The sequence below is a fragment of the Ambystoma mexicanum genome, chromosome 6q, assembly GCF_040938575.1.
Source record: "Ambystoma mexicanum isolate Mex_15411 chromosome 6q, UKY_AmexF1_1, whole genome shotgun sequence".
Taxonomy (NCBI): Eukaryota; Metazoa; Chordata; class Amphibia; order Caudata; family Ambystomatidae; genus Ambystoma; species Ambystoma mexicanum.
The window spans coordinates 125,595,650-125,619,048 of NC_090937.1; the positions used below are offsets into that span (position 1 = coordinate 125,595,650).

Consider the following 23,399-nt stretch of genomic DNA (forward strand, 5'->3'; position numbering starts at 1 on the left):
TCAAGAAGGCCCTTGTCAATGCTTCAAGCCCTGGTCCATTAGGAAACAACCACACTAGACCCCTGCTTGGGGATCCGTGCATGCTGAGCGTTCTGAAGTGTCTCTGGACCACCAGGCGTGACTGACCAGCTCTCTCCTGGGCCACCTCACTGCAGTTCTCGCCATTCCGAGTGCATCCTCAGAACTTGGAGGATCTTCAACTTGTACTACAAGACGCACACTCCTGCATTTCCAACCCTCTACTCCCAACGGAGGACGTGCAGGACCTGTTCCTTTTTCTGCCAAATGAAAATCGCCTGTCCCCGTCTGACCATGATAACTCCCATTGCAATCCATCTTCGTCCCTCCCTGGAGATCGCATGAGGTCAACTCCACTGCAGAAGTCTTCTTAATTTCATCGCAAGAATGATCCGCTTGACAGTCTCTGGAACTGTGCGTCAGGTCCAACGTCTGACTAAATCCCATGTCCAAAACCTACCTCTGACCCGCCACCTGTGGGCCCTCCCTCGACTGGGGGTAAAAGGTCATAAAAACGCTAAAAAAAAAAAATCACAGCTGCCACCAGTAACCAAAAAGCCATTATATAAAAAGATACAAGGATACAAAATAAGGTGCTGAGTGCAATTGCAATTGAAGGAACAAGTTACTTACATGTAACTGTTGTTCTCCAGCATGGGTCTGGCATGGATTCACATGCTCATGAATATTCCCCGTCGTCAGGCTGGGAATCCTCGGTAAAGAAAAATCAGTTTCAGTTTCGTTTCTGAACTGTCTTTCTACTAATAACCAATCACTGGTCTCTTGGTCATAATGCCCCCAGCCAATGACTGCCCTCTACCTAAGCCCCTCCTCTGGCAGCCATCTTCAGATTTGGTAGCACGTAAAGTGGCAATAGGACCAAGTGAAGAGCCGCAGAGGGGTAGGCGGGAGGGTTCGCATGTGAATCCATGCCAGACCCATGCAAGAGAACAACAGTTACAGGTAAGTAACTTGTTCCTTCTCCAGCATGGGGTCTGGCATGGATATGCATGCTCATGAATATAAGAATACATAGCAGTACACACATGCACAACCACGGGAGGTGGCAAAAGGCTCAATATTAACCATTACATAAACTCAACATTAAGCAAAACTTGCCTCCTCACCAGGCCCACCTTGAGGCGAACAGGTTGCGCAGCACTGCTTGGCCGACTCTGGACTCCTCCCTGGAATCCCGGTCAAAGCAGTAGAATCACGTGAAGGTGTGCGTCGACCTCCACGTAGCAGCCCTGCAGATGTCCAGCAGGGGCACACCAGACAAGAACGCCGTGGTAGAAGCAATCGCTCTGGTCAAATGGGCTCTCGGAAAGCCGGGCAACGGTCGGTTTGCCAACCAATGATATCGTACCCTCCAAACTCTAGTGCTGCAGGAGCCAGGCCTGCAAGTTCAGCGACTCCGGGTCGTGATGAAGAATGGCGACTCCTTCTCTGGAGAGAAGATCTGCGTCCGTCCGCAGCTTGACTGGTGGGGACGCCGACAAGTCCGGGAATCAGATCTGTCTCGGCCATGCCGAGGATCATCCTGCACCGGGACCTCTTGAGTTGGTTGAGTCGGAGCAGCAACGGCAACGGAGGAAACGCGTACAGGAACAGGCAGTCGCACTGGAACGAGAAAGCATCGCCCACGTCCTCGGCTGGGGAAACCTGCTGGCGAACCTTTGGCACTTGGAGTTTGCCGCAACGCAACGTCGGAAGAGCCGATCCACCTGATCCTGGTGTAGTTCCCACTTGTTGCACGAGCGTAGCTCCCTGCTGAGTGAGTCGGCGATGGTGTTTTTTAATCCTGCCGGGTGGAAGGGAACCAGAAACATACCCTGGGCGACGGCCCAGTGCCACAGATCCTGGGCCTCCTTGGATAGGGCTGGGGATCTGGTGCCTCCCTGCTTCCGGATGTAGAACATCGTGGTGGTGTTGTCGGTGAAAATCCTCACCACCTTGCCCTTGAGGGATGGGAAGAACGATCTGAGCGCCCAGAACACGGCCCGGAACTCCAGGATGTTGATGTGAAGAGACTTCTCCTCCGGGAGCCAAAGGCCTCTTGCGTGGAGATCTCTGGTGTGAGCACCCCATCACTCCAGGGAGGCGTCCGTTGTCACCATCTCCTGATACGCCAGGGTCTGAAAGTCTGTGCCTGCCGTGAGGTGCGAACGGGTGCCCAACCACTGAATCGCCCGACGGAAGACCTCGTTGAGCGGGATCCTGTCTTCGAAGCTCACCGCCGCCTGCATCCAGCAGGCGTCGAGGAACTCTTGTAGCGGACGCATCCGTAGACTGCACAGGTGCACTAGGTAGATATGAGGACATCATCCCGAGGAGGGACTTGATGGACTTGACCCTGGCCATGTCCGTGGCTAGCAGGCGCTGCACCTTGCCCAAAATGGCCTTCATCCTCTCCTCCGGAGATGCCAATCGCTCCACTGTGTCGAGCTTCGCTCCCAGAAACAGTGCCACCTGCGACGGAACCAGGTGGGATTTGGGGTAGTTGATGGCGAATCCCAGCTCCGTGGGTAGGCGGACGGACCTCGCTGTGTGCTCGACGGTGAGTTCTCTTGTCCTTGCACGGATGAGCCAGTCGTCCAGGTAGGGGTAGACGTGGATCCCCTGCCACTGGTGCTAGGCACTTGGTAAACACCCTAGGTGCCGACTTCAATCCGAACGGCAGAGCTCTGAATTGGTAGTGACGTCCTTGGACTACAAATCTGAGGAACTTTCGGTGTCCTTCTAGAATGAGGATGTGGAAGTAAGCATCCTCGAGGTCCAACGACGATAGGAATTCGCCCTCCTCCAGCTGTTCCAGCACTAGCTGGAGGGTGACCATTCTGAACTTCTGTGCCTTGATGAACTCGTTTAGCCGACGTAGGTCCAGGATGGGGCGCCAACCGGCTGTCTTCTTTCTGACGAGGAAGTATCTTGAGTATACTCCGGAGCCCTGGGGAGTCTCTTGGGGACGAGCTCGATGGCACCTTTGAGCATCGCCCTTACCTCCAACAGCAGTTGAGGGACGTGATTCTCCTTCCTGGCCATGGGAGGAATGCGGGGACACTTCAGGAATTCTAGCAAGTGCCCGCGGGCCAGGGTATCCAGCACCCAACGGTCGGTGGAGATCGACTCCCACACGCTGACGAACTTCGTCAGCCGGCCTCCCACCGGGGTGCTTCGGTGGGGGCCCGACGCTACGGCAAGTTCAGTCTTGTTTGGAAGTGGCCTTGCCGCCTTGGCCTCCTTGACGATGGCGGCGAGATCCTCCTGGTTTACCTCTGTAGGCCTCCTGGGACGAGGAGCGGGCCGCCTGGCGGTACGCAGAGGTGTAATGCTCACCTGATTCCCGTAGAGGCGCCGGTCTTGACTGGGCGTATACCGTATCTTCAAAGGTGATGTGCAACACACGGCTGGCTCTTTGGGCTGGACCTCTGTGCACTGTATGTCTGACTTGAAGGGTAAGATGTCTGAAGATAGAAAATATGGGATTAAGGAACTGGGTTATTGTCTCTCTCTTCTTCCCTTTCTCTTCTCCTGTAGAACCCCAAAGGTTAACGCTCTCACCTCAGGTAAGTGAACGCCGTGCTCTCCATCTGCCTCGGGGCAGGGTGCTGTAACCAGTTTCTTCACTGGATAAGGGGAGCAGGCCTCTTGACTTCAGAGGACTGCTGTCCGTCGTTTACTGCACGAACGGTAAGTTTCGAGTAACTCTAATGTCTTTAAAGTCTTTAGTAATGATGTTTCTTGTTTTGCAAGGTTCCGGCGATGGCGGATGACGGGCTGAAGTGAGTTGAAGATGGAGCCCGTGTGATGAATAGAAGCGCCTGGAAGCACGTAAGTAAGCGCTTGTTGCCTGCTTCACAATGCGCTCTAACTGTCTTTTTATTTTGCAGGTACATGTTTGGAGCGGCTGCAGGGTGCCGGAATACCCACTGGGTTACATGTGGAAAGGAGTAATGGCACGTGAGTATTAAAGTTCCCCAATGTCTTTAAACGCACCTTGTTTTGTCTTTCAGAAGCGGGATGCAGCGCCGAAGGCCTCCGGAGCGTGCAAAGAGTTGGTAAGCTTTTGTCTTTCAGATGCCGGAATGCAGTGTGAAGACCTCCGGAGCGCACGAAGAGTAGGTAAGCCTTTGTCTTTCAGATGCCGGAATGCACCGCGAGGCGTTGGTGACAGCCGATGGACCAGGTAAGTGAAGAGCTGTCACTGAAGACCGTAATACTAACCTGTTCTTTCTTGTCTTTATAGGTGTTGCTGAAGACTGGATTCAGGATGGTAAGCCTTTTTCCTTAGGCCCAGGATCAGATGCAGAAGACACGATGAGCGTTCTGCTGCAGAGGATGCAGAATAACGCAAAGCAAGATTCATCCATCAGGTGTGGTTTAAATAGCCTCCTGTAGTGCTTAGGCGTCTCCTTCCACAGCCACGCCTAGCTAAGAAAAGAGTGCCTGCTTTCCAGAAGAGTTCCAGTGTTCTGAATCTAGGGAGTGGCTCCTGCCCCACCCAACAGGAAAAGTAGTTCCAAACAGAAGAGGATCAGAGGCTCAACTGGCAGGCAAGTAAGCAGCATGGTCTGCTGCAGGTAAGTCCACCCAAGCATTATGAGCCAGGCGCTTCCAGCGCTGGGACTGGGCATATTTAGAAGCCTGGTGCCACTGGCGCCAGGACTGGGTCCAAAAGGTCCCAATTGGGACTGGTTGGCACTCGGAACCTGGGTTATGGATCTGCTTCCAAGGGAGTTGGGAAAACCCTGACCTTTTGGAAGCAGAGATCATGACAAGAGGAGCCACCGCTGGATCCCTTGGAGGCCCCTTGTCTGCCTCCGGTGCTCTGAAAGGGCCGTCGTCGTTGTAGGACTCACAGGGCTCGGCACGTCTCAGTGTCGGTCTTGATGGCCTGGAGCGACTCATCTACCACCTTTCCAAACAGGTTGTTGCCGTCGAACGGCATGTCCAACACCCTGGTCTGAACGTCCTGATGGAAGTCCATCGCCTTGAGCCATCCTCGTCATCTAAGGCAAACACTGTTGCCTAACAGGCGAAATCCGGTGTCGGCAATGTCCGTTGCCACCGTTATGGCGTGGTCCGACGCCACCTCACCTTCCTGCAGAATCTCTAGGGCCTCCGCCCTCTTGTCGTCTGATAGGAAGTCCAGCAGGGGAGCTATCTTGTACCAAAGCTCCCTGTCGTAATGGGCCACAATCGCTAAGGCGTTGGCCGCCTTAATTGTCGTCGCTGCCGACGAGATTACCCGTTGCCCCATGGCGTCCAATTTCTTTCCCTTGCTGTCCGGTGGGGAAGTGGAGGTTGAAGCCGCCGCACCCGCCGCTTTCTTCTTGGCCGCTGCTGAGACGACCGAATCCGGTGTAGACTGGGCCCTGGGGCACAAGGGGGCAGCGTCGGGGGACCCGGTACTACTTCTCGTACCGGTCCCACTTGGCGGGTGTCATGGAAGGGTTCTTCAGGACGGCAAGTCCCTCATCTCAGATATCGTCGAGTAACGGTACCGCGAGGACCGTCTTTCTCTTCGCCTCCCACCGATGGTAGAGGAAGCCTTCCTTCTTCTGTTCCTCCGGGCAGAGCTGGAAGAGCTTGTATGACTTGGCGATCATGGCGTGGAAAGAGCCAATTTCGTCGGGCGGAGAAGCCCGAAGGGGTGGTGATGGAAGGTCCGTCCCTTCGTCACCACTGTCGTCATCCGTCCCCTTCACTGTACCCATCGCCGTGTCATCTCGGGGGTCGGGCGAGGGGGATGAGGGCTCCACAGGCCTTGTGGGCACTAAGGGCGGGGAAGGGTGGACTCTCCTCCGCTTGTTCGGAGGGCTTCCCGACGGTCCTGGTTCTGGATCCTCCGCCGGGGTTCGTGGTAATCTCATCCTTATCTGGGTGCATAAGGATTGGATTGCCAACAAAATGGCCGCCGAGCTGTCCTGAGGCTCGGGCAATGGCAGCGACGGGCGGGATGGCTGCTCCTCTACTGGGCTTTCGTCGTCGCCATCGTCGCTTTCTTCGATCACATCAGCAGGATCTCTCTCGTGGGATCGTACCTCCTCAAACCTCTCGTTGAGGCCCTTCACGGCTTCCACCAGCTCCTCCTCAGAGGCTGAATCTGTGTCCGTAATGGCCACCGCCCCCCCTCTTTTTCCACGGGGGTCTTGTCAATGGGCTCGAAAGAGGATTCCCTCTGCAGTGGCAGGGAAGCTCTGGGCCCCGAGATCGCCTCCACTGGCGTAGTCTCCGCCGGCTTCTCCAGGGCCACTGCAACTCCCTCGATAGAGGCCTTCGCCGGTTGGATCAGGGCCCTCACCACCTTAGGTGCGTCCTGGGATCTTCACCTTGGGGGGAGGGTCACCGCCTCGCTCCCCCTCGGCTCCCTTCGAGATCGACCGGGGCCTCTCCAGAAGCTTACCCAGGTTCTCGGATTTCCTCTTCCCCGAACAAGAGCGTTGGCTCGTGGTTGATGGTGCCGTGGAAGGCGCGCCCTGCCTGGCAGCCGAAGAGCCCCCGGTGCCCGCAGACTCGCGGTGCTTAGCCTTCTGTTGGGCCCCCGTCGCCGGGGCGCCCTCACAGGACTTCGAAGACCGCTCTGACCTTTTCTTCTTCTCACCTGCTGGGCCCTTCTCCAGCCAGCTGGCGAGGCGGGTATGACAATCCCTCATGGTCCATTCAGATAGGTTCTTGCAGAACACACAGTCCTTCTCCACGTGCGTCTTGTCCTCATGAAGGCAGTAGAGACATCTTGAATGCTCGTCCTCCTTGAAAACATTCTGTAACCCGCATCCAGGGCAGTTCCTGAACATCTTGGATCCGGCCGTCGAGCTTCCCTTGTCCTGGGCCATGTCCAAGGTAGGCCTTGGATCTTCTGGAATCCTCCAAGAAGCGTAACTCGACAAAAACTTCACCCTTAAGGGGTGTAGAAAATTCCGAAACGGGTCACCGTTGATCGGAAGTAGAACGGTGGAGCTTGAGGCTCGATTTAAACGAAAAATGAGAAAATCTCTTTGAAAAAAGCACGAAAACGCAGTAAAAGCTCGAGAGCTATAGCACGAGGACTCCCAACACTTGAACGTGCGGTAAAAATCTAAAGATAGCTGCCAGAGGAGGGGCTTAGGTAGAGGGCAGTCATTGGCTGGGGGCAGTATGACCCAGAGACCAGTGATTGGTTATTAGTAGAAAGACAGTTCAGAAACGAAACTGAAACTGATTTTTTTCTTTACCGAGGATTCCCAGCCTGACGACGGGGAATATTCATGAGCATGTGAATCCATGCCAGACCCCATGCTGGAGAATACAAGAATTCTCAAAGAGACAGTCTCTCAGTACTTATAGTCTTAAGGACTAGTCAGTTTCCCCATAAAAATGAGCGAAACAGGCAAGAGAAGAAAGCAGAAAGCTTTACTAATCTCCGAAAAGTCCAGACTGGGCTCCTAACAAACAAAAAGAAAAGGTTGTCCCATAGGAATCTAGGGAGCAAGAGGGGGGTGGATGAAAAAAGAAAATATTTCCCAACAAGGTCTAATAATTCATTGTAGAATTGTGTAATGACCTGTATAACTGGAATTATTGGAGGGCTCTGTGTGCATCATCATAGCCCTGGACCACTCTCGCACGCCCTTTCTGTGACCTACCTTGATTGGGTTTGGCCGCACTTCAGTGTCTTTCCTGTTCAGCTTAATAGGTATGCCTCCCAAAATCCACCCCTGGTTAATTTTGGAAAGCCATCTCAACAATAATACAGACACAAACGTCACTATGAACATCCCATTAAAAAGAAAAATTATTTGAAGAATTGCAGGAGGAAAGTGAAAGACGTACCATTTCATCAGCCAAAATGCCATTCACTTTATGCTTGTTCAACAGCGCTAACCAGTTCAAACCAATTTTCTGGTATGGCTTCAGCTCCAGGCTAAAAGGACATAAGGATAATAAATATTAAACATGAAAAGCTGAACCAACCACATCAGTTATAGATTCTAACCAACAATCTAAAAAAAAACCTGAAATGCATATATTCTCAAATACACTTTAAACAAAAGTGATAGGAGTAGTTAATCCGATGGGCTGCAAAACACTTTTAGCAGTGAAATAATCATTTTGGGACATACTGCATATAAAAAACTTTTTTAGTCTTGAAATTAACATTTAGGTTGTTAGTGTTAAGGATTTCAATCGGGTGTCACAACCGGACCAGGACCCTGGCCCTTAGCCTTGTATGTAGCGCTCAATTGAGATGCCTTTCATCTTTATTTTCTGTGAATTCAAATTAAGCTGATAACCGACCCGTCTCACACCCCTTTTAACAAATACAACCAGGCCGATTGGCAGGAATACAATATTTATTTATTTTAATTTCAAAGAAAATCACACCATTTTTATATTGGGCAACAACCACCAATGGGGTGATAATTACAAAGAAAACCCCATTGAAATACACTTGGGTAACTTTCTACAAGAACACATCCAAAGCACAAATGAAAAGGAGCACGTTTTCAATTAGGATAGATAGCACCCCTAGATAAGGTTTCCCCCTGCAATGTTCCCTCAACCCACAATTAATCGAATTCTGCGTGGATAGAAAGAAGCAGCATATAGTCAGTGAAATGAGGCAGCAAACAATCAAAATCCGACCCTGGCAATGGCCTAAAATGACACACAGATTTTAACAAATAATTAATTATATGTGTAATTAAATAAGGATGTACATAGGTTTTATCACAGTCTCAGGGATGTCATATCACTAGCAACTATAATTAAGGTATCACAAAAGGCATACAGTTCACAAAGCAGGTTGAAATTGAAAACAGTGCAATCAAATTACACATGGAAAAGTTGAATTTTTCTAGTTTGCGGTTTAAAATGTCAAAAAGTTTTTCTTTTTTAAAACGTATGAAATACCCTAAATCTGAAAGCATTTTTTGGGCTGGAGGATAGAGGCACATCACGGGGACAATATAGAAGTGAAAGGAGGGCTATAGCTGAAGAACTGGATGAGATTTTCAAAGTAGAATGAGGTTTACTTTTAGGAAAATAAAGCAGTTCAAAACGAAAATCGGTTTGGAAAGAAAGGAAGGAAAAGTTTTACTTAAACTATATTATTCCGACTAGATTGTTAAAGAAAAACCCGGTACGATCCCAGGTTAATTTGCAACTTAAGCCTTTCACCCCGCGTTCAGATCTATGTGGGAATTAATTTAAATGATTCCAAATATTGCTAAGGAGTTACAAGATGTGGTGAATGAAAGAAGCGCACCAACACTAGAAAAACAAGGACAGGGTGCACAAAGAATGGTAAACGTTTTGGACAAGTTACCAGTGTATGGATAGGATTACTTAGAGAGTTAGAACAAAGACAAAGTATCAAGATGGGTTAGGCTATGAGTTGCTATGAGAGGGGAAATACTCACAATCCGCTCTTGGATTTGGGATTAGGAACAGCCAACCGGGTTCTGGACTTCAAGGCTCGGGTCACAGGATAGCAGGCTCTCCTCGCAAAAGACAGCTGGGCAAAGGTCTGGTCACGGCACAGCGATGCCTCAGCGGGATGGAGCGGGTAAGCAGGGCAAGCAGGCGGCACTGGAGAATCCCAAAGCGGGCCTAGCTACCTTTCCCCTTTCTCCCTGAAGTTAGTGGGATTTTGCTATGGGGTTTTTAGTGGGGTTTTCTGGATCAATGGCCTTGCTCGGACAGGATCAGCTATGCTTTGGCCTTGCTGGGATCTAGAATTTTGCAAGATGGATGTAGAAGATCAGGAACGCAGGTGCTGGAAATTCAGGAGAGAGTCTCTAGAGTTCTGTCAGCCACCCTTTATATAAAGCATGGTGACATCACAGAATTATATGGTAGGGCAGGCTTAGCTGAGCATGCCTCTTAACAACTGGATTGGCCAGGGTTGATTGTTACCGCCTTCCTGTCGGCTGATTGGGCTTTCAGAGACATGACACCAGCTTTATGATGTGGGTTTACTATGTACAGAACCTCCGACAGTTAATTTTGCCACAACCCAGTTTTGACATAAATGGCACATTTTTACAGTTGTGGCATCTTAACATATTACATGGGCAGATTATATATTTTATGCTGAACATGGCAGTTCGACTCAACAGTTTATCAGACTTTTTTCATCCTTCTATCAGTTTTTCATACTTTTTAGTGAGAAATGTATTACTTATATTGTCATAAGGTATGTACGTATAGAATATCACAGTGGCATCATGTACACTTTCCTCAGACTGTCCAATTCTCTGCCATTTCTGTTCCCAATATGGCAGCGGAGGCTACAACGTCTTAAATTAAAAAGCACACAATTACATGTACGCTGTTGACCTTTTACATTTCTGCAAAGTCCTGTTGCAGAGATAAACGTCATGAAAGTTTATTAATCAAATAGTCTTTTGAGGCAAATGTTCAGCATTGTTCACCATATACGGGCATAGCTTACAAGGCTGCTCTTGAGTTGGCTTTGCAGCCTCCAGCAGAAGTTGCGGGGACGTGCAACTTCCTATTTCGCATGTTCATGTCCCAAAACCTCTATTTTAAGAGGCCTCAGCCCAGGCAAAAGTCTACCAAACCCGGACTGTTTAATGCTTTGGGTCCATTCAAAGTTTTCGAAGGTGGCAATTAGCACTCATGTGTCCTAGAATCTATTTGGCTCCTTCTGTTGCTAGCAACCCCACCCAAGCAGAAACCTGTTTGGGCAGATTTCCCCCATGTAGCCAATGCATTTTAATTCCTTATTTTCTTTCAATTTGTTCTGAATCAGAAGAAAGCCTGTTGACTAAAACGTCTCATATGTTTCCCAGCACAAACCCCTTTATATTGCTATACAGGGACACGTTTTTATTCAACATTGTACTTTTAAAACAGGCATTTTATTTTTTGGTTTGCAAAAGCCCATTTTGAAATGTGGTGATGCCTGCTGGCATTTTCCTCTGAAATTCGTTTTTTCTCTTCCATCTGAATTCCCACATTGTTCTGCTGTCATAGTCAGTTCCTTTTATACAGCAACTTGCTTGAAACACAGATGCACTGAAATTGACATAGGCCCAATTGATAAGCCTTGATAAGCCTTAATCTTTTTGACATTTTGACACTCAAATGTCAAGCGTTTTCTGTGGCTGAAATTGATGTTTATTTTCCCTTTTTTTCGGATTTGGCTGGCACAGCCTGTCATGCAGGGATCATGCTTTATTCTGCTGAAGCACAACATGGATATGGCAGGGCCTTATAAATAAAAGCAATGTGATGTGGAATAGATAAAAATAGTGCCAGGGCAGCATCCTTTTCAGTGTAAAATATTCCCTTTTCAATGGGAACTTTTTTGCAAGTAGCAGAGCAGTGCTGCTTTGATTCGCTTCTTTTGGGTGCACCCAAGAATACACTGGCACCTTTCTCGGTGTGCCCCCTGTTCCAACTCGCCCAATAGGTGTTTGGCATGATGGTACAGCCATCCTTTTGTCGCTGCAATACACAGTTTTGATGCAATGGTGCTCCAAGGAACCAGTGCAGCCATTTTGCTGTTGACTGCAGAAGCGCAGCTTGGTTATGGATGGGAATTCTGCAGAGTGGGTCAATGTAGCCCACAAACCCCCCCCCCTCAACTCTTCTGAGATCTTAGTCAAGGGAGAGTAGGGCACAGTGGGGTTTGCCACAATCCTCACGTTGTCTCTAGGAGTATGGAGCAACACCCACATCTTTCTCTTGGGTCTTTCTTTGTGGTGTGGAGCGACACCCCCAGTTTCTTTTTCGATCTGTCATTTCCATTTCCCCGGGGATGTCCTCCTTGGTCTATGAAGGACACAGCCAGTATGAATCTATTAAATAAATACAAACTAGTTACATTTTCCCACTGACTGCCCTCCGGGAAGGTTGACAGCAGTGGGCCACACATGCATTGCTATAATACGTTTTCAGACCACAAGACAAATGCTCACTCACAAGACACAGATAACTATGGATTTGGCTAGAAGTTTTGGGAAACCCTTTCGTCCTGACAATGAAGAAAAAATGACTCCCTGTTAAATAATTATACTGATAAACCTATCTGTTCCCTTCTAGTTCTTCTTTTGCTTGTTCTTATTCTCCAGATGTCTCCTCTATTTGGTTTTCTCTGGGCTCCTCAATTTGATGCAAAGTGTGCCTAGGGTGACAACTCTTTAGCTGATTAATATGGACCCATTTCTCTTCTGTCAGTTCTCCTTTGGGGATGCAGATTCTATAGGCGAGAGATGAAATTTAATCTACAATTCCAAAAGGACCGCGCCAGCTTGGTAAAAATGTCCGATCTTTGGTCTGGTTCCTTTGGAAATTGTACAATTAGACCCTGTCTCCTACTTGGTATTCCTTTTTGGTTGTTTTCAAGTCATATTGAGCCTTCGACCCCTCTGCATATTTTTCCAGATTCCGCTGAGCGTACGCAAAAGCATGTTGAAGGTGTTTTCTCAGATTCTCAACATACTCGCGTGTTGTGGAGGCGTTTATCAGTATCTGCTCTTGTGTTCTATAGAACAGATGCTGAGGTAGCACCATCCTTCGTCCAGTCATCAGCTCAAATGGAGACATATTGGTCACAGAAGAAGGTGTAGATCTGATGGCCATAAGTACAAGTGGTAATCGGATGTCCCAACTTGGCCCAGAATCTGCAACAAACATTTTTAGAATGCTCACAATGGTGTTATTGTACCTCTCAACGCCCCCACTAGAGGACTGGCGGTATGCAATGTGAAGTTTCCTTTTTACCCCAAGTATCTCCCACATCTTTGTCATCACGTCGGTGATGAAGTGACTACCTCGGTCTGACTCAATCCTTTGGGGTAGGCCAAAACGCGAGAAGATGTGATTGATCATCAGGGCAGCTTCTGTTTCTGCCTTGCAATTTGGGTCCGGGAGACATTCCTCCCATTTGGTAAACAAGCATGTTACTGTTAACATCTACTTGTTCCCCCCTAGACGAGCGAATCACAGGCCCGATGAAATCTACTTGTAAATCTGACCAAGGCAGTGTCATCCCCCCTCTTCTTGAGGGGAGTTCGGTGTGCAAGTGAAGTTGGCTGAAATTGTGCATACACAAAAACCCCCTTCAAGTATTGATCGAGGTCCTGCCCCATGTGGGGCCAGTATGTAACATCCCGCAAGATTTCTAAAGTAGTGTGAAAGCCTCGATGACCGACTGTGGCTGCGTCATGGGCGTGACTAAGCATCAGGCTTCTGAATGAGGCAGGTACCACCCACTGGTCACAGCCAGAGATGTATCTCCTTACCAATAAACCATCTTGGATTCAGAACATTTTTGGACATTTCATCAACACCCTGAAGTCCTCTTTCCCAATGTAATCTGTATCCGTCCGAGGAAAGTTCTCAGGGTCCTCAATGTGTTGATAACATTTTCCAATAATCGGATCCCCTTTTTGTGGTGTGATTAAATCAGCATCTGGGGTCTCCTTACTCCACTGGGCAATTGAGAGTTCATTGTGAGCATTTGTCTGGGACCTAGTGATGGGAGTGACCTGGATTTCCCTAAACAGGGACACGGTCTCAAGGAGATCCCCCCCCCCCCTGCATGGCTCCGGTTTTGGCCAACTGATCAGGTAGGTCGTTTCCAGTTTTGTCTGACCCCTCTATTCTGGAATGACCCTTAATCTGTTTCCAATAGATTGTGATCCACTACCCCATTCCAGATATAATCTGATTCAGTGATTATGACCAGTTTGTGGAGTTGCTGTTGGACGGCAGTGAGGATGGCCTGGTGAACTGCCATCAACTCTGGCACTCGACTACTGCAGGGACCGATTTTGTACCCAGACGAGGGTTCCGGGGCATCATTCACCCAGGTATTCCCAACGCAGGCCACCAGTTCCTTTTTCCCCCTTGCTATCAACATGGTAGGAGCACCCGTCCACATAAACTGTGGGTATTCCCTCACACTTTTCTTCATAGACTGTGTGGGGAATTCATGTACGCCTCCATGTTGTCCTGAGTTTTAAGACTTTCATCCTCGAGACAGTTTTCTCTGGCACAATTATGCAAGTCAGCCAGACCTTGCGCAAGGGGACTCATCTTGTTTTGGCCATAACCTCCACAGTAAAGCCTTGCATTGTCAGAATCCAGTAAGTAATTCTGGAATTACTAACATATTCGGCCCGGATTCTGTCACTTTGGAGGTATTGCAAAGGCTGGTGTGGAGTCTCCACTATGATGTGTTCCCCCTGGATGAATGGGCGGCAATGTCCACCCTGTTGCCAGCAGTGGTCTCACAATCGTTGAATTTTTCCTCCACAGAGGATAAAGTCTTGCTTGCATAGGATATGACTTTATTGACCTGGTCATACTTTTGATATAACACTGCTGTCACGCATGTATTCGAGAACCCTGTCTCCAAGAAGAACTCCTTGTTTTTGACAGGGTAAGCTAGACAAGGTGCTTGTGAGAGGCTTCTTTTCAGTTGTTTTACTGCCTCAGCTTGTTCTGGACCCCACTCCCACTTGACTTCCCCCTTCAACAGATGGATCAGGGGTCTTGTGACCTCTGCGTAATGCTCAATGAACTTCCTACTGTAATTTGTCAGTCCAACGAGGCTTCTTAGCTCACACAGAGTTGTGGGGTCTTTCAGTTTTAGGAGTGCTTCCACTTTCTTTTCCTGGGGACAGAGACCCTCGGGAGTTCTCATACCCCAAGAAGTTGACACGGGTCCTGCACCACTGTGCCTTTTGTAAGGACAGTTTTGCTCCGGCAACCCTCAACTGGGTCCGAACATACCGGATTTCTGCTATATGTTCCTCCACAGTTGAGCTTTTTATCAGGACATCATCCACATAGGCAAGGTTACCCCTTTCACCCAAGTCGGGCATGTCCTTGTGTGGAAAGATGTTAAATTTGTTGCCGGAGTCTGGGTCCACGTGTACTGCTGCCCTCCCAAAGGTAAAGGCCAGCTTGTATTGGGTCCTCCCTACTGACGGGCACAGTCCAGTACCCATTGGTCAGGTCAATGGAAGTGTATACTTTTGAACCTGGATCTGGGCCAGTCCTTGGTCAATGTACGGGAGAGGCCATCGGGACATGGGGACCCTTTTATTTAACTCCCTAAGGTCAGCACAGAGTCTCCACTGGCCATTTGGTTTTAAAATCCCCAGCACTGGATTATTAAATGTGCTGTGGACTGGACGAATTATCCAATGGGACTCAAGGTTTTTGATTATTTCCGTCAGGGACTCCATGGATGCGAGAGGCAAGCAATATTGCTCCACAAACACAGGAGTCATTCCAGGGTCCGTGGGAATTGTTGTATGGATTTCGGTGCGACCACAGTTGTACGAGTCCACTGCAAAGAGATCTTAAAAATCTAAGAACACCTGTTTCAACTTTTGCTCCGGAGTCTCTTGGGCATCAGCTAGGTTGACTCGCTCTTCAACCATTTGCCCGAAGCCTGGTAAGACTTCCGGTTTTGCTATCTGAGCGGACCTCCTCCAGCTGGGTGGAGAGGTCTCTGGTTAGAGTATGGACCTGGACATAGGGTTTCAGGTAGGAGAGGCAGTCATTGTGGACCTGGAATATCACCTCATCCTGCCTGATGTCACAGATCACCTCTTCCTCACCGTAATGGCAGGAAGAGTACACCAGGCAATTCCCCCCCTTGCCGGGTGAAGATCCTGTCTGGTGGTAAGTCATTGTCACTGTCATGGTCAAAACAGTCATTGGGGCTTGGTCCTATCAGTTCATTTCCTAGATCCATGGAAAAATATTGATCATCAACCACCATTCCAATGATGGTACCTCCGACCAGAGGGATACTCCTGATGTCGCTGTTATCAACCACTTGGAATGGTGTTGCGTTCTACATTGACTAATGGTGTTGGATTTAACCCCAACCCCTGCTGTTGGAGATGGGCATTGAGGTGCACGTATGCATCAGGATTTAGCAGTTTTTGTCCTCTTTTCATTTTTAATTCGAGTGGGAATAGTCAGGTCCCTCCTGGGATGGTGACCTCTCCAGTTTGAAATTCAACCGCATACGGCAGCAACTGGGCTGACTGAAATGCTTTTTCTGAATCATTAACGTCCATGGGATTGCCCCCTATTCGGGACCAGGCTTTGTAATTTATCAGGTCCAAATTAATGGCAAACCGATTGAGAATGTCACTGCCTAAATAGAATTCAGCAGGGACATCTCGCACAACCCAACAATTATGTTCTATGCTTTTGTTACCTATAGAAATTTTGTGCATACACCTGCTAGGCAGGAGATATTTGGAATTGGGAGTTTCCAGGCCCATTTCCCACTTATCGATCAATTTAAATGTGGGAATGGCTGGATCTTTTGGGAGCTTTCGGAACATGTCTTCGCTGATGAAGCTCTTTCTGTTGTTCACGCACACTTGGGCGAGAACAGACTCTTTCCCCTCATTTAACTGAGTAGGGATGAACAACTATTCTCAAATTTTCTGAATATCAGCTAAACTTTGAGCTGGTTTCTCATCACTTTTGACTATGGAATTGGGATTTTCAGATTGTGAATCAATATAAAATGTCTTAGTATTTCCTTCCAGTGGCCAATGCCACTAGAAACTGGAAGGAAGGTTGATTTACAGGAAGGGAGAGGTGTTCGCATCACCAGTATGTTGTCCTACAGCAATTACTGTCACGTCAGGTATTTGATTGTTCTGGAAACGAAACTCCATATGATGAGGTTTTTGTTCAACCATGAGGCATGTACCATTTAAACTAACATGGTTGACACTCTGTTTTCATTTTATTGGCCCGTTAGTCTGAGTCCAGAGGACCTTGTTCACACAGTCTATTAGGGGGGACAACCTGCGCAGGATGTCATTCCCTAGTAGACAGGGTGTTCCCGCTGGAGTCACGACTATGACTGGGTGTTTCACTTTATGTCGTCCAATTTTTATTTCCAAATCCGCACTCCCCTCGACAGGAATTTTATTCCTGTCGAAGTTCTGGAGTTGTCCAGGAAGAGGGGTGAGAGGGATCTGGTATCTCTCCACCCTTCCTGAATTTAGATGCTCAAAGACCCTTTTTGACAGAAGAGTGGCTTGGGATCCAGTCTCCACCAGTACTGAAAATGTACATTGCCCTTGCACTTGGACCGGGGCATAAAATCTACCCTCCTTCTCCTCAAGCGAACAAAGGTAATGTACATTTTGGGCAAGCTGGGTGGTCAATTTCTTTATTTTAGGCTCTGACACAGTGAAGTTTTGACAGAGTCTGGGGATCTTTAATGAAAATGTGGCATCCTGAAATAGTGGAGATTTTGGAATCCCGTTTCCCTTAGCTCTGTGCGGCCCCCGCTTACCGGGTGGCAATCACTACAACCAATTTGTGGGGAGGATCCCTCCATTACTATTCTCTTCTCATGATGAGAATTCTGCGGTTCAGGGATGAGTAACTCTGAATCATTCCCGACACCCATCCAGTCTTCATTTAGATCTCTTGGGACCCATTTTTCTTTTGGAGGAGTTCCCCCGTGCCTGAAGAAGATTTTTTTCCCAGAATCCTCTAAGGATTCTTCCCCTTCAAACTAGAGGACACCAACTTCCTCCACAAAGTGGGCCTTTTTAGTGTCTTTATTTCTCCTACCCACCCTCTGTTCCCTGTGTTGCAGATTTTCAGGGGCAAGAGATTTTTGTTCTGAGTGAGGAAGGAAGCTTCCTCTAGGGCTTTACACCCCGTTGCCCCCATGCCGCCTCCTCTGGAACCGGTGAGTTGTCTGGGTTCTCTCCCCATCATTTTTCTGGGGTGCCAGACCCTTGGTTTGTGGGGTTCTGAGCCGCTATGTTCATCTGAGGGTTCTGTTGAGCCCTCAACATGCGACCCAGATCCTGGGTGAGGTTCTGGACCTGGCGCTCCAGTTGAGACACCCGTTCCGGCTGGAACGGGGGTCTCTGTTAAAATCTAGTTGGTTCACGGGAAGGGTAACTATCCCTTCTCCCGGAGTACCCTGGATATTGTGGATTTTGGTAACCGTCCATCCTTGGCCTCCCATCTCCCGGATTGGGTTGTCTGGGCTCCTGAAAGCAGGGAAAGAAAGGAGGGTTGTCCTGCAGGTTGGGGTTTTGTGGATACTGGGGAAATACACTTAACCCAGCATTTGGAGGATTATTGCCCTCCTGGGGGAAGTCTCCCGGGATAGTACTTACCTGAGCCCCCCTTGGAGCTGGGGGAGTCCATACATAACCCAAGATAGGTTGGTTGCCCTTGTATCTGGGACTTACATAGTTAGGGGTCCAATTGGTGGGATTACCTCCCTGGCCGCCACCTGTTTGTGATTGGTCTGAAGGCCTTCTGGGTCTCGGATTTTGCTGGTTTGGGATTGGTGCATTTTTAGGCTCCCCCAACTCTAGGTCCAACATGGGGCAACCTTCACCTCCGCCACCTTAGCAGTAGCAGGGCTGTTGGTGTGCTTGGAGTTTTTACCCAGATTTTTATTTTCTGCAGGTTTCTGGACTTCATATATCCGGGTAGCCTGCTCTATTACCCAGTCCAGAGATCTTTTATCATGGAAATCCCTCACCAGCTGGATCATAATGTATTTTGGGAGCGCGTGAAAGTAGGCAGTAATAAAAAGCAGGCAGTAATAAATTCCCTGCTATCCGTGTGCACCCTCCCGGTAGTTTGGGCAAAGGCGCGTTTTAATTCCAGCACAAACTCTCGTGGGGCCTGATCATCCCCACACTGTAGATTGTAGGCCGCTTTGCAAGCCTTTTAGGGGTTTCTATGAGTGGAGAAGTGCTTCAATATGGCCGCCTTGTAGGTGGACCATCTTGAATGTTTTTGGTCTTCCAGTCCAGCAAAGAAGGTGGAGTATTCTGGAGAGAATGTCCATTTGACAATCTATAAAGTTCTGGAAATCTTTTATGTGAAATATGTCCATCATTTGCTCATAGAGTTCCAAATACTCTCAGAAAGAATAGTTTGCGTTTTTATTGTAGTGTCATGAAATTCCTGATGGCCTTGATCTGCCAAATAGGTCTTTCACCAGAACTCTTTTTGGTTTATCTGCCTTCTTTCGCCGTGTCACTTGAGTCCATTCGCCCTGAGAATCAGAGGCGCTGCTGTTTGAGATCCCCTCATGATCATCTAAGTGCTCCCAGATACTGTGAGCTAGGGAGGGGCTCGCAGAATGGTGGGCCTAGTTTCTTCTCCCCTGTGGCGCACAGGAGAGTAGTATTCTGACTCCTCCCTGCTTCCAGGTTTGGCAGGGTATCCCCCCACTGCCCTGATTGGGTGGAGGTCTTCAGGATGCTCTTTTGGGGCCCCTTTCTGTTGTTCTAGTGCAAATCGAACCAACTGGTCCCTTTGGAGGTAGTGATTCTGCAGATCGAATTCCCCGACTTCCTCCTCATAGGAGGTTTCCGGGTCAGAGACATCAGCCATTATATTTTTGTATCTATCCAGGGACACCCTTCTATCAATTTCTGGGGGGGGTGCTGACCTGTCAGCTCCATCATGCTAGGCATATTTAATTCTGAAGGCCTTATGGTTTCTGGATACTATGCTCAGGGGTTGCCCTGTCCCTCTCTACCTGTTCGGGGTCCCTCCAGTTTCGATTAGATCTAGGATACTTTTTATCCAACCTCGTTAGTTTTTCCTTTTCAGCCCCTATCTCTTGATAATAGGCAAAGATCTGAGCCTTCTGCTCGGCTATCACGGATTTACTGGCCTCTATGACCCGCTCTTGAGCTGCCACTTGCTTGTGGAGCCCAACCTTATCCTTACAGAGGGCATCATTATCTCTTTGTGCTGCCTGTATAGTTTGGGAACATTGCACCAATTTATGTTGCAGGAGACTCACCTCCTGAGTCTGTGCATTTTTAGTTTGGGTGTTCTCTTCCAGAGCACCTTCTACCAGTCTGGTGTGCTCCAGTAACTTTCCATATTTTGTTTTGAGTTAATTTAGTTTCTGGATGCCCAACTCAGTTCCCTGTAAATCTGTTTTTAAATTGCTTACTTCCCGACATAGGGCATCTTTCTCCTCATTTAAGGTGCCACTCTGTTCAGCCAGGTCATCCCTTTGTTGCTTGATGGCTTTTAGTTTTTGGCGTTCTTGATCAAAGTTTGTCTGCAGGTGAGGCTCTCTATTAATTCCTTACTCTCCTCTTCCAATTTGTCAACCTGTTTTTGGAAAGCAATGTATTACTCTGAACAGGCTCTGTTAGATTTTATTTGTTGTTTTAATTTTAGTTGACCTTCTTCCAAAGAGTCAACCTTTTCTTGACTCTCCATTCTTAAGGCATTTAATTGGGCCTCTTGGTCTACATTATTTTGCTGTTGGAGAACCAAGTCCTCTTTTAGCTTTATAATGTAATTTCCAGATTCTGGCTCAGAATCTGGGCTCTTTTGCAATTTTTGTTCTGCTAATTTTGCGCAAGAGTTCTATTTTCCTCGTGCTTTTCCTACATCACTGCCAAATGGAGATACATGTAGGCCATGATTCTGACAATTTTAATCTGCTCCTCTTTAATTTTCGGAGTCATGTATAATTCGCTCAAAGCCTGATGTAACAGGCCACCGTCCTGCCACTTGTCCATTTCTATAGCGGTGACCTGTTGTGTCATTTCTTTTAGCCAAACTTTTTCATCTTGTTCTGGCCATTCCCCCCTGACAAATAATTTGTTCAGAAGGTGCACCCTAGCTATATTGATCTCTACTCTGGCCATTTTGGAAAGTGTTCTTTCGTTATTAATTTATTTATGCAAGGGTGATCTGTATTATGTTGCTTTTTGTCCATTTCTGGGGTTGATTTAGCTTTAATTTTATATACAGGCCTGGTACTTAGGATTTTTGTTTTGGGGAGGTGCTTCTACAGTGTAACCCAGCGTTCCAACCACACAAAGTATCACTACCTTGCAGGTTAGGATGCTGTGTTAAGCTATCACGGGTGAATAACCAAACCCAATCCCGGCGACAAGCCCCCAAATTTGATAAGGATTTCAAATCGGGCGTCATACAACGGACAAGGACCCTCGTCCTTAGCCTTGTATGTAGTGCTCAACTGAGATGCCTTTTCTCTTAATTTTCTGCATATTCAAATTAAGCCGATACCCGACCCGTCTCACACCCCCTTTTAAAATGCCCCAGGTCACACTGGACCATGAACCAGGCCGGTTGGTGGGAATACAATATTTATATATTTTAATTTCCAAGAAAATCACACAATTTTTATATTGGGCAGCAATCACCAACGGCGTGATAATTACAATAAAAACCCCATTGAAATACACTTGGATAAACCCTTTGCAAAGGCCTAAAATGACATACATTTTAACAACTAAGTATATGTGTAATTAAATAATGATTGTGATGCTGGAAATGCATCTGAGGGACAGGGCCTCTGAATCCTTGTCCTATTACTGTTTTTATCGTGTGTTCTGTCATGTTTTCTGCCCAGGAGTCCATTTGGGACTCCTGGCAGTGCAGCTCTCTTTTGGTTTGGTGAACAGACCCATGGGATACCCTTATGGCACCCATGGGTAGGGGGTACAACCCTGTGCCCCTAGTGTATGTTTTTGGGCACCTGTGGGTGGCCCACAGAGCAGGGTATGGGCTGGTGGCAGCTCCATGCTGAACTTGACAGGTGCTCTGGGTGTCCTCCATTTTGGGATACCCAGGCCCTGCCATTGGGATCAGTTGATTCCTGATAGAAAACAAGATGGCCCCTGTGGCCTCTTGCTTTCTATTGCCTGTTGTCTTGTTTTTCCCAAAGTCCTGGGAAGCCCTGACTCTGTCCCTTCCCCCTGACTGGCTGTTGGGTGGAAGTTCCATGTATGGTATGGTGGTGAAGGCCCAGCTAGACTGGCTGGAGCCTTCCCAGTGTCTGTATGTTGTGGGTACCTCCTGTGGGTGGGACCTGGGTGAATGGAGTGTGTGACCAATATACACTTCTTGTTGTGGTTGTCTGGTTTCTGGCATGTGAGACAAAGACTGAGACAGCCCTGCCCGAAACTGGCCTGAATGCAGTGTGTAGTGTTGAATGGCTGGGTACTTGTCCCAATCCACATTCCTTGTTGTGAGTGTCTGGAAGGGAGGAGTGTGGCCTGAATGCACTGTGTGCCTGATTGGCTGACTGACTGCATGAATGGCCTGCAGTATGATTGGCTGCTGAGTGTGTGCCAGCAGCGTGGATGAGAGTGAGGATAGTATATCTGGGGACCTCTCACCACTGGAGAAGTGTTCAGTTCAGAAGTGTTCAGTTCAGAAGCGTTCAGAAGCTGAGTCTCCACTCAAGAGTAACTGGAACTGCTGATCCTCGACGTCCAGCTGGAAGAAGAAGACTTGCTGTGGCATTTGCTTCGACCGATCCGAAGGCTGTCGAATTCGTCGAGGGCTGACCCGAGAGAGGACCTGGTAAGGCGCCCTCTTCCCGTGCTCCGAGGGACCATCGAGCACCGCTCCATCTTCGCCGAAGCGCCCTGGAAGACAGATCCTCGAAAGGCTGTCGACCCGAGACGGGACCGCCGAGGAGATCGAAGTGAAGCACCCGGACATCGACGCCGTCGAAGTCCATTGCCGTCGACCAGGGTTCGCAGGTTTGTGGAACCGCTGGAGGCCCGTCGAAGTTGTGTTGCCCAGCCGTGGGAACCACTTGACGCCTTGCCGCCGACGATTGGAGCCGTCCGCTCCATTGCCTAAGAACATTCAATCGAAGGACTCTCTCGACCGCATCGTCGACCGCTTATCCTGCCGGAGAAAGTCGAGGACGACCAACGCGCCGAGGAGAAACCTGCCGGTGGGTTTCCCGCCACCCGACGACCTCAAAGACTCGGACGACTCGACGCCCTTGCTGGGCTCCCGTCTCTACAATCTTTGCGGTCCAGAACTATTGTCATCAAGGTGCCCCGCACACCTCCGCCTTGCAGGACGCCGACGCCGACGAGCACCGCTCGGACGAAGCTGCCGCCTCTTCGACATCATTCCACCTCGTTTGTCGACGGACGTTCGACGCCCCGTGCCTCCCGCTTGAAATGGAAGGCATTCAAGAAGGGCCGTCGATTCCCCGTCGCCGAACAGCGAGTCCCTCGACGCTTGTCGACGCCTTTTCGAGGAACTCGACTCCACAAGGTACATTGGGGGGGTAAAAACATTATAGGAGAAAATAAGACTTGCAGAGCAATATATGGACTGGGCTTGAGCTATATCTTTTCTTACAGGTTGCCCAGGTGGGGGGATCTCCACACAGAACTGTGCCTAGTGGTAGGGGTCAGTATTTTGCCTATTGCTGAACCATCTTATTTTCTCTCCTCTCTCTATTTCTGGTTTCACTCTACTGGTCTGTGTGACATTGTACAGTATTGTTCATGCACTTCAATAAGATCTAGGGTGGTACCACTTTAGGATTGTAAATATTTGTCATTGTAGATTTTGCCGGAGTACAAAGT

The 23,399-nt window shown here is 48.6% G+C and overlaps 1 protein-coding gene across 1 annotated transcript in view; it reads right to left on the bottom strand.

The window, feature by feature from the left end:
* The window catches only part of SMARCAD1 (SNF2 related chromatin remodeling ATPase with DExD box 1), a 1,912,998-nt gene that overhangs the window by 842,717 nt on the left and 1,046,882 nt on the right, over positions 1-23,399 (bottom strand). Inside the window, exon 11 of the mRNA XM_069630562.1 lies at positions 7,834-7,924. Within this exon, the coding sequence (XP_069486663.1) occupies positions 7,834-7,924 (91 nt within the window). The remainder of the gene's footprint in view (positions 1-7,833; positions 7,925-23,399) is intronic.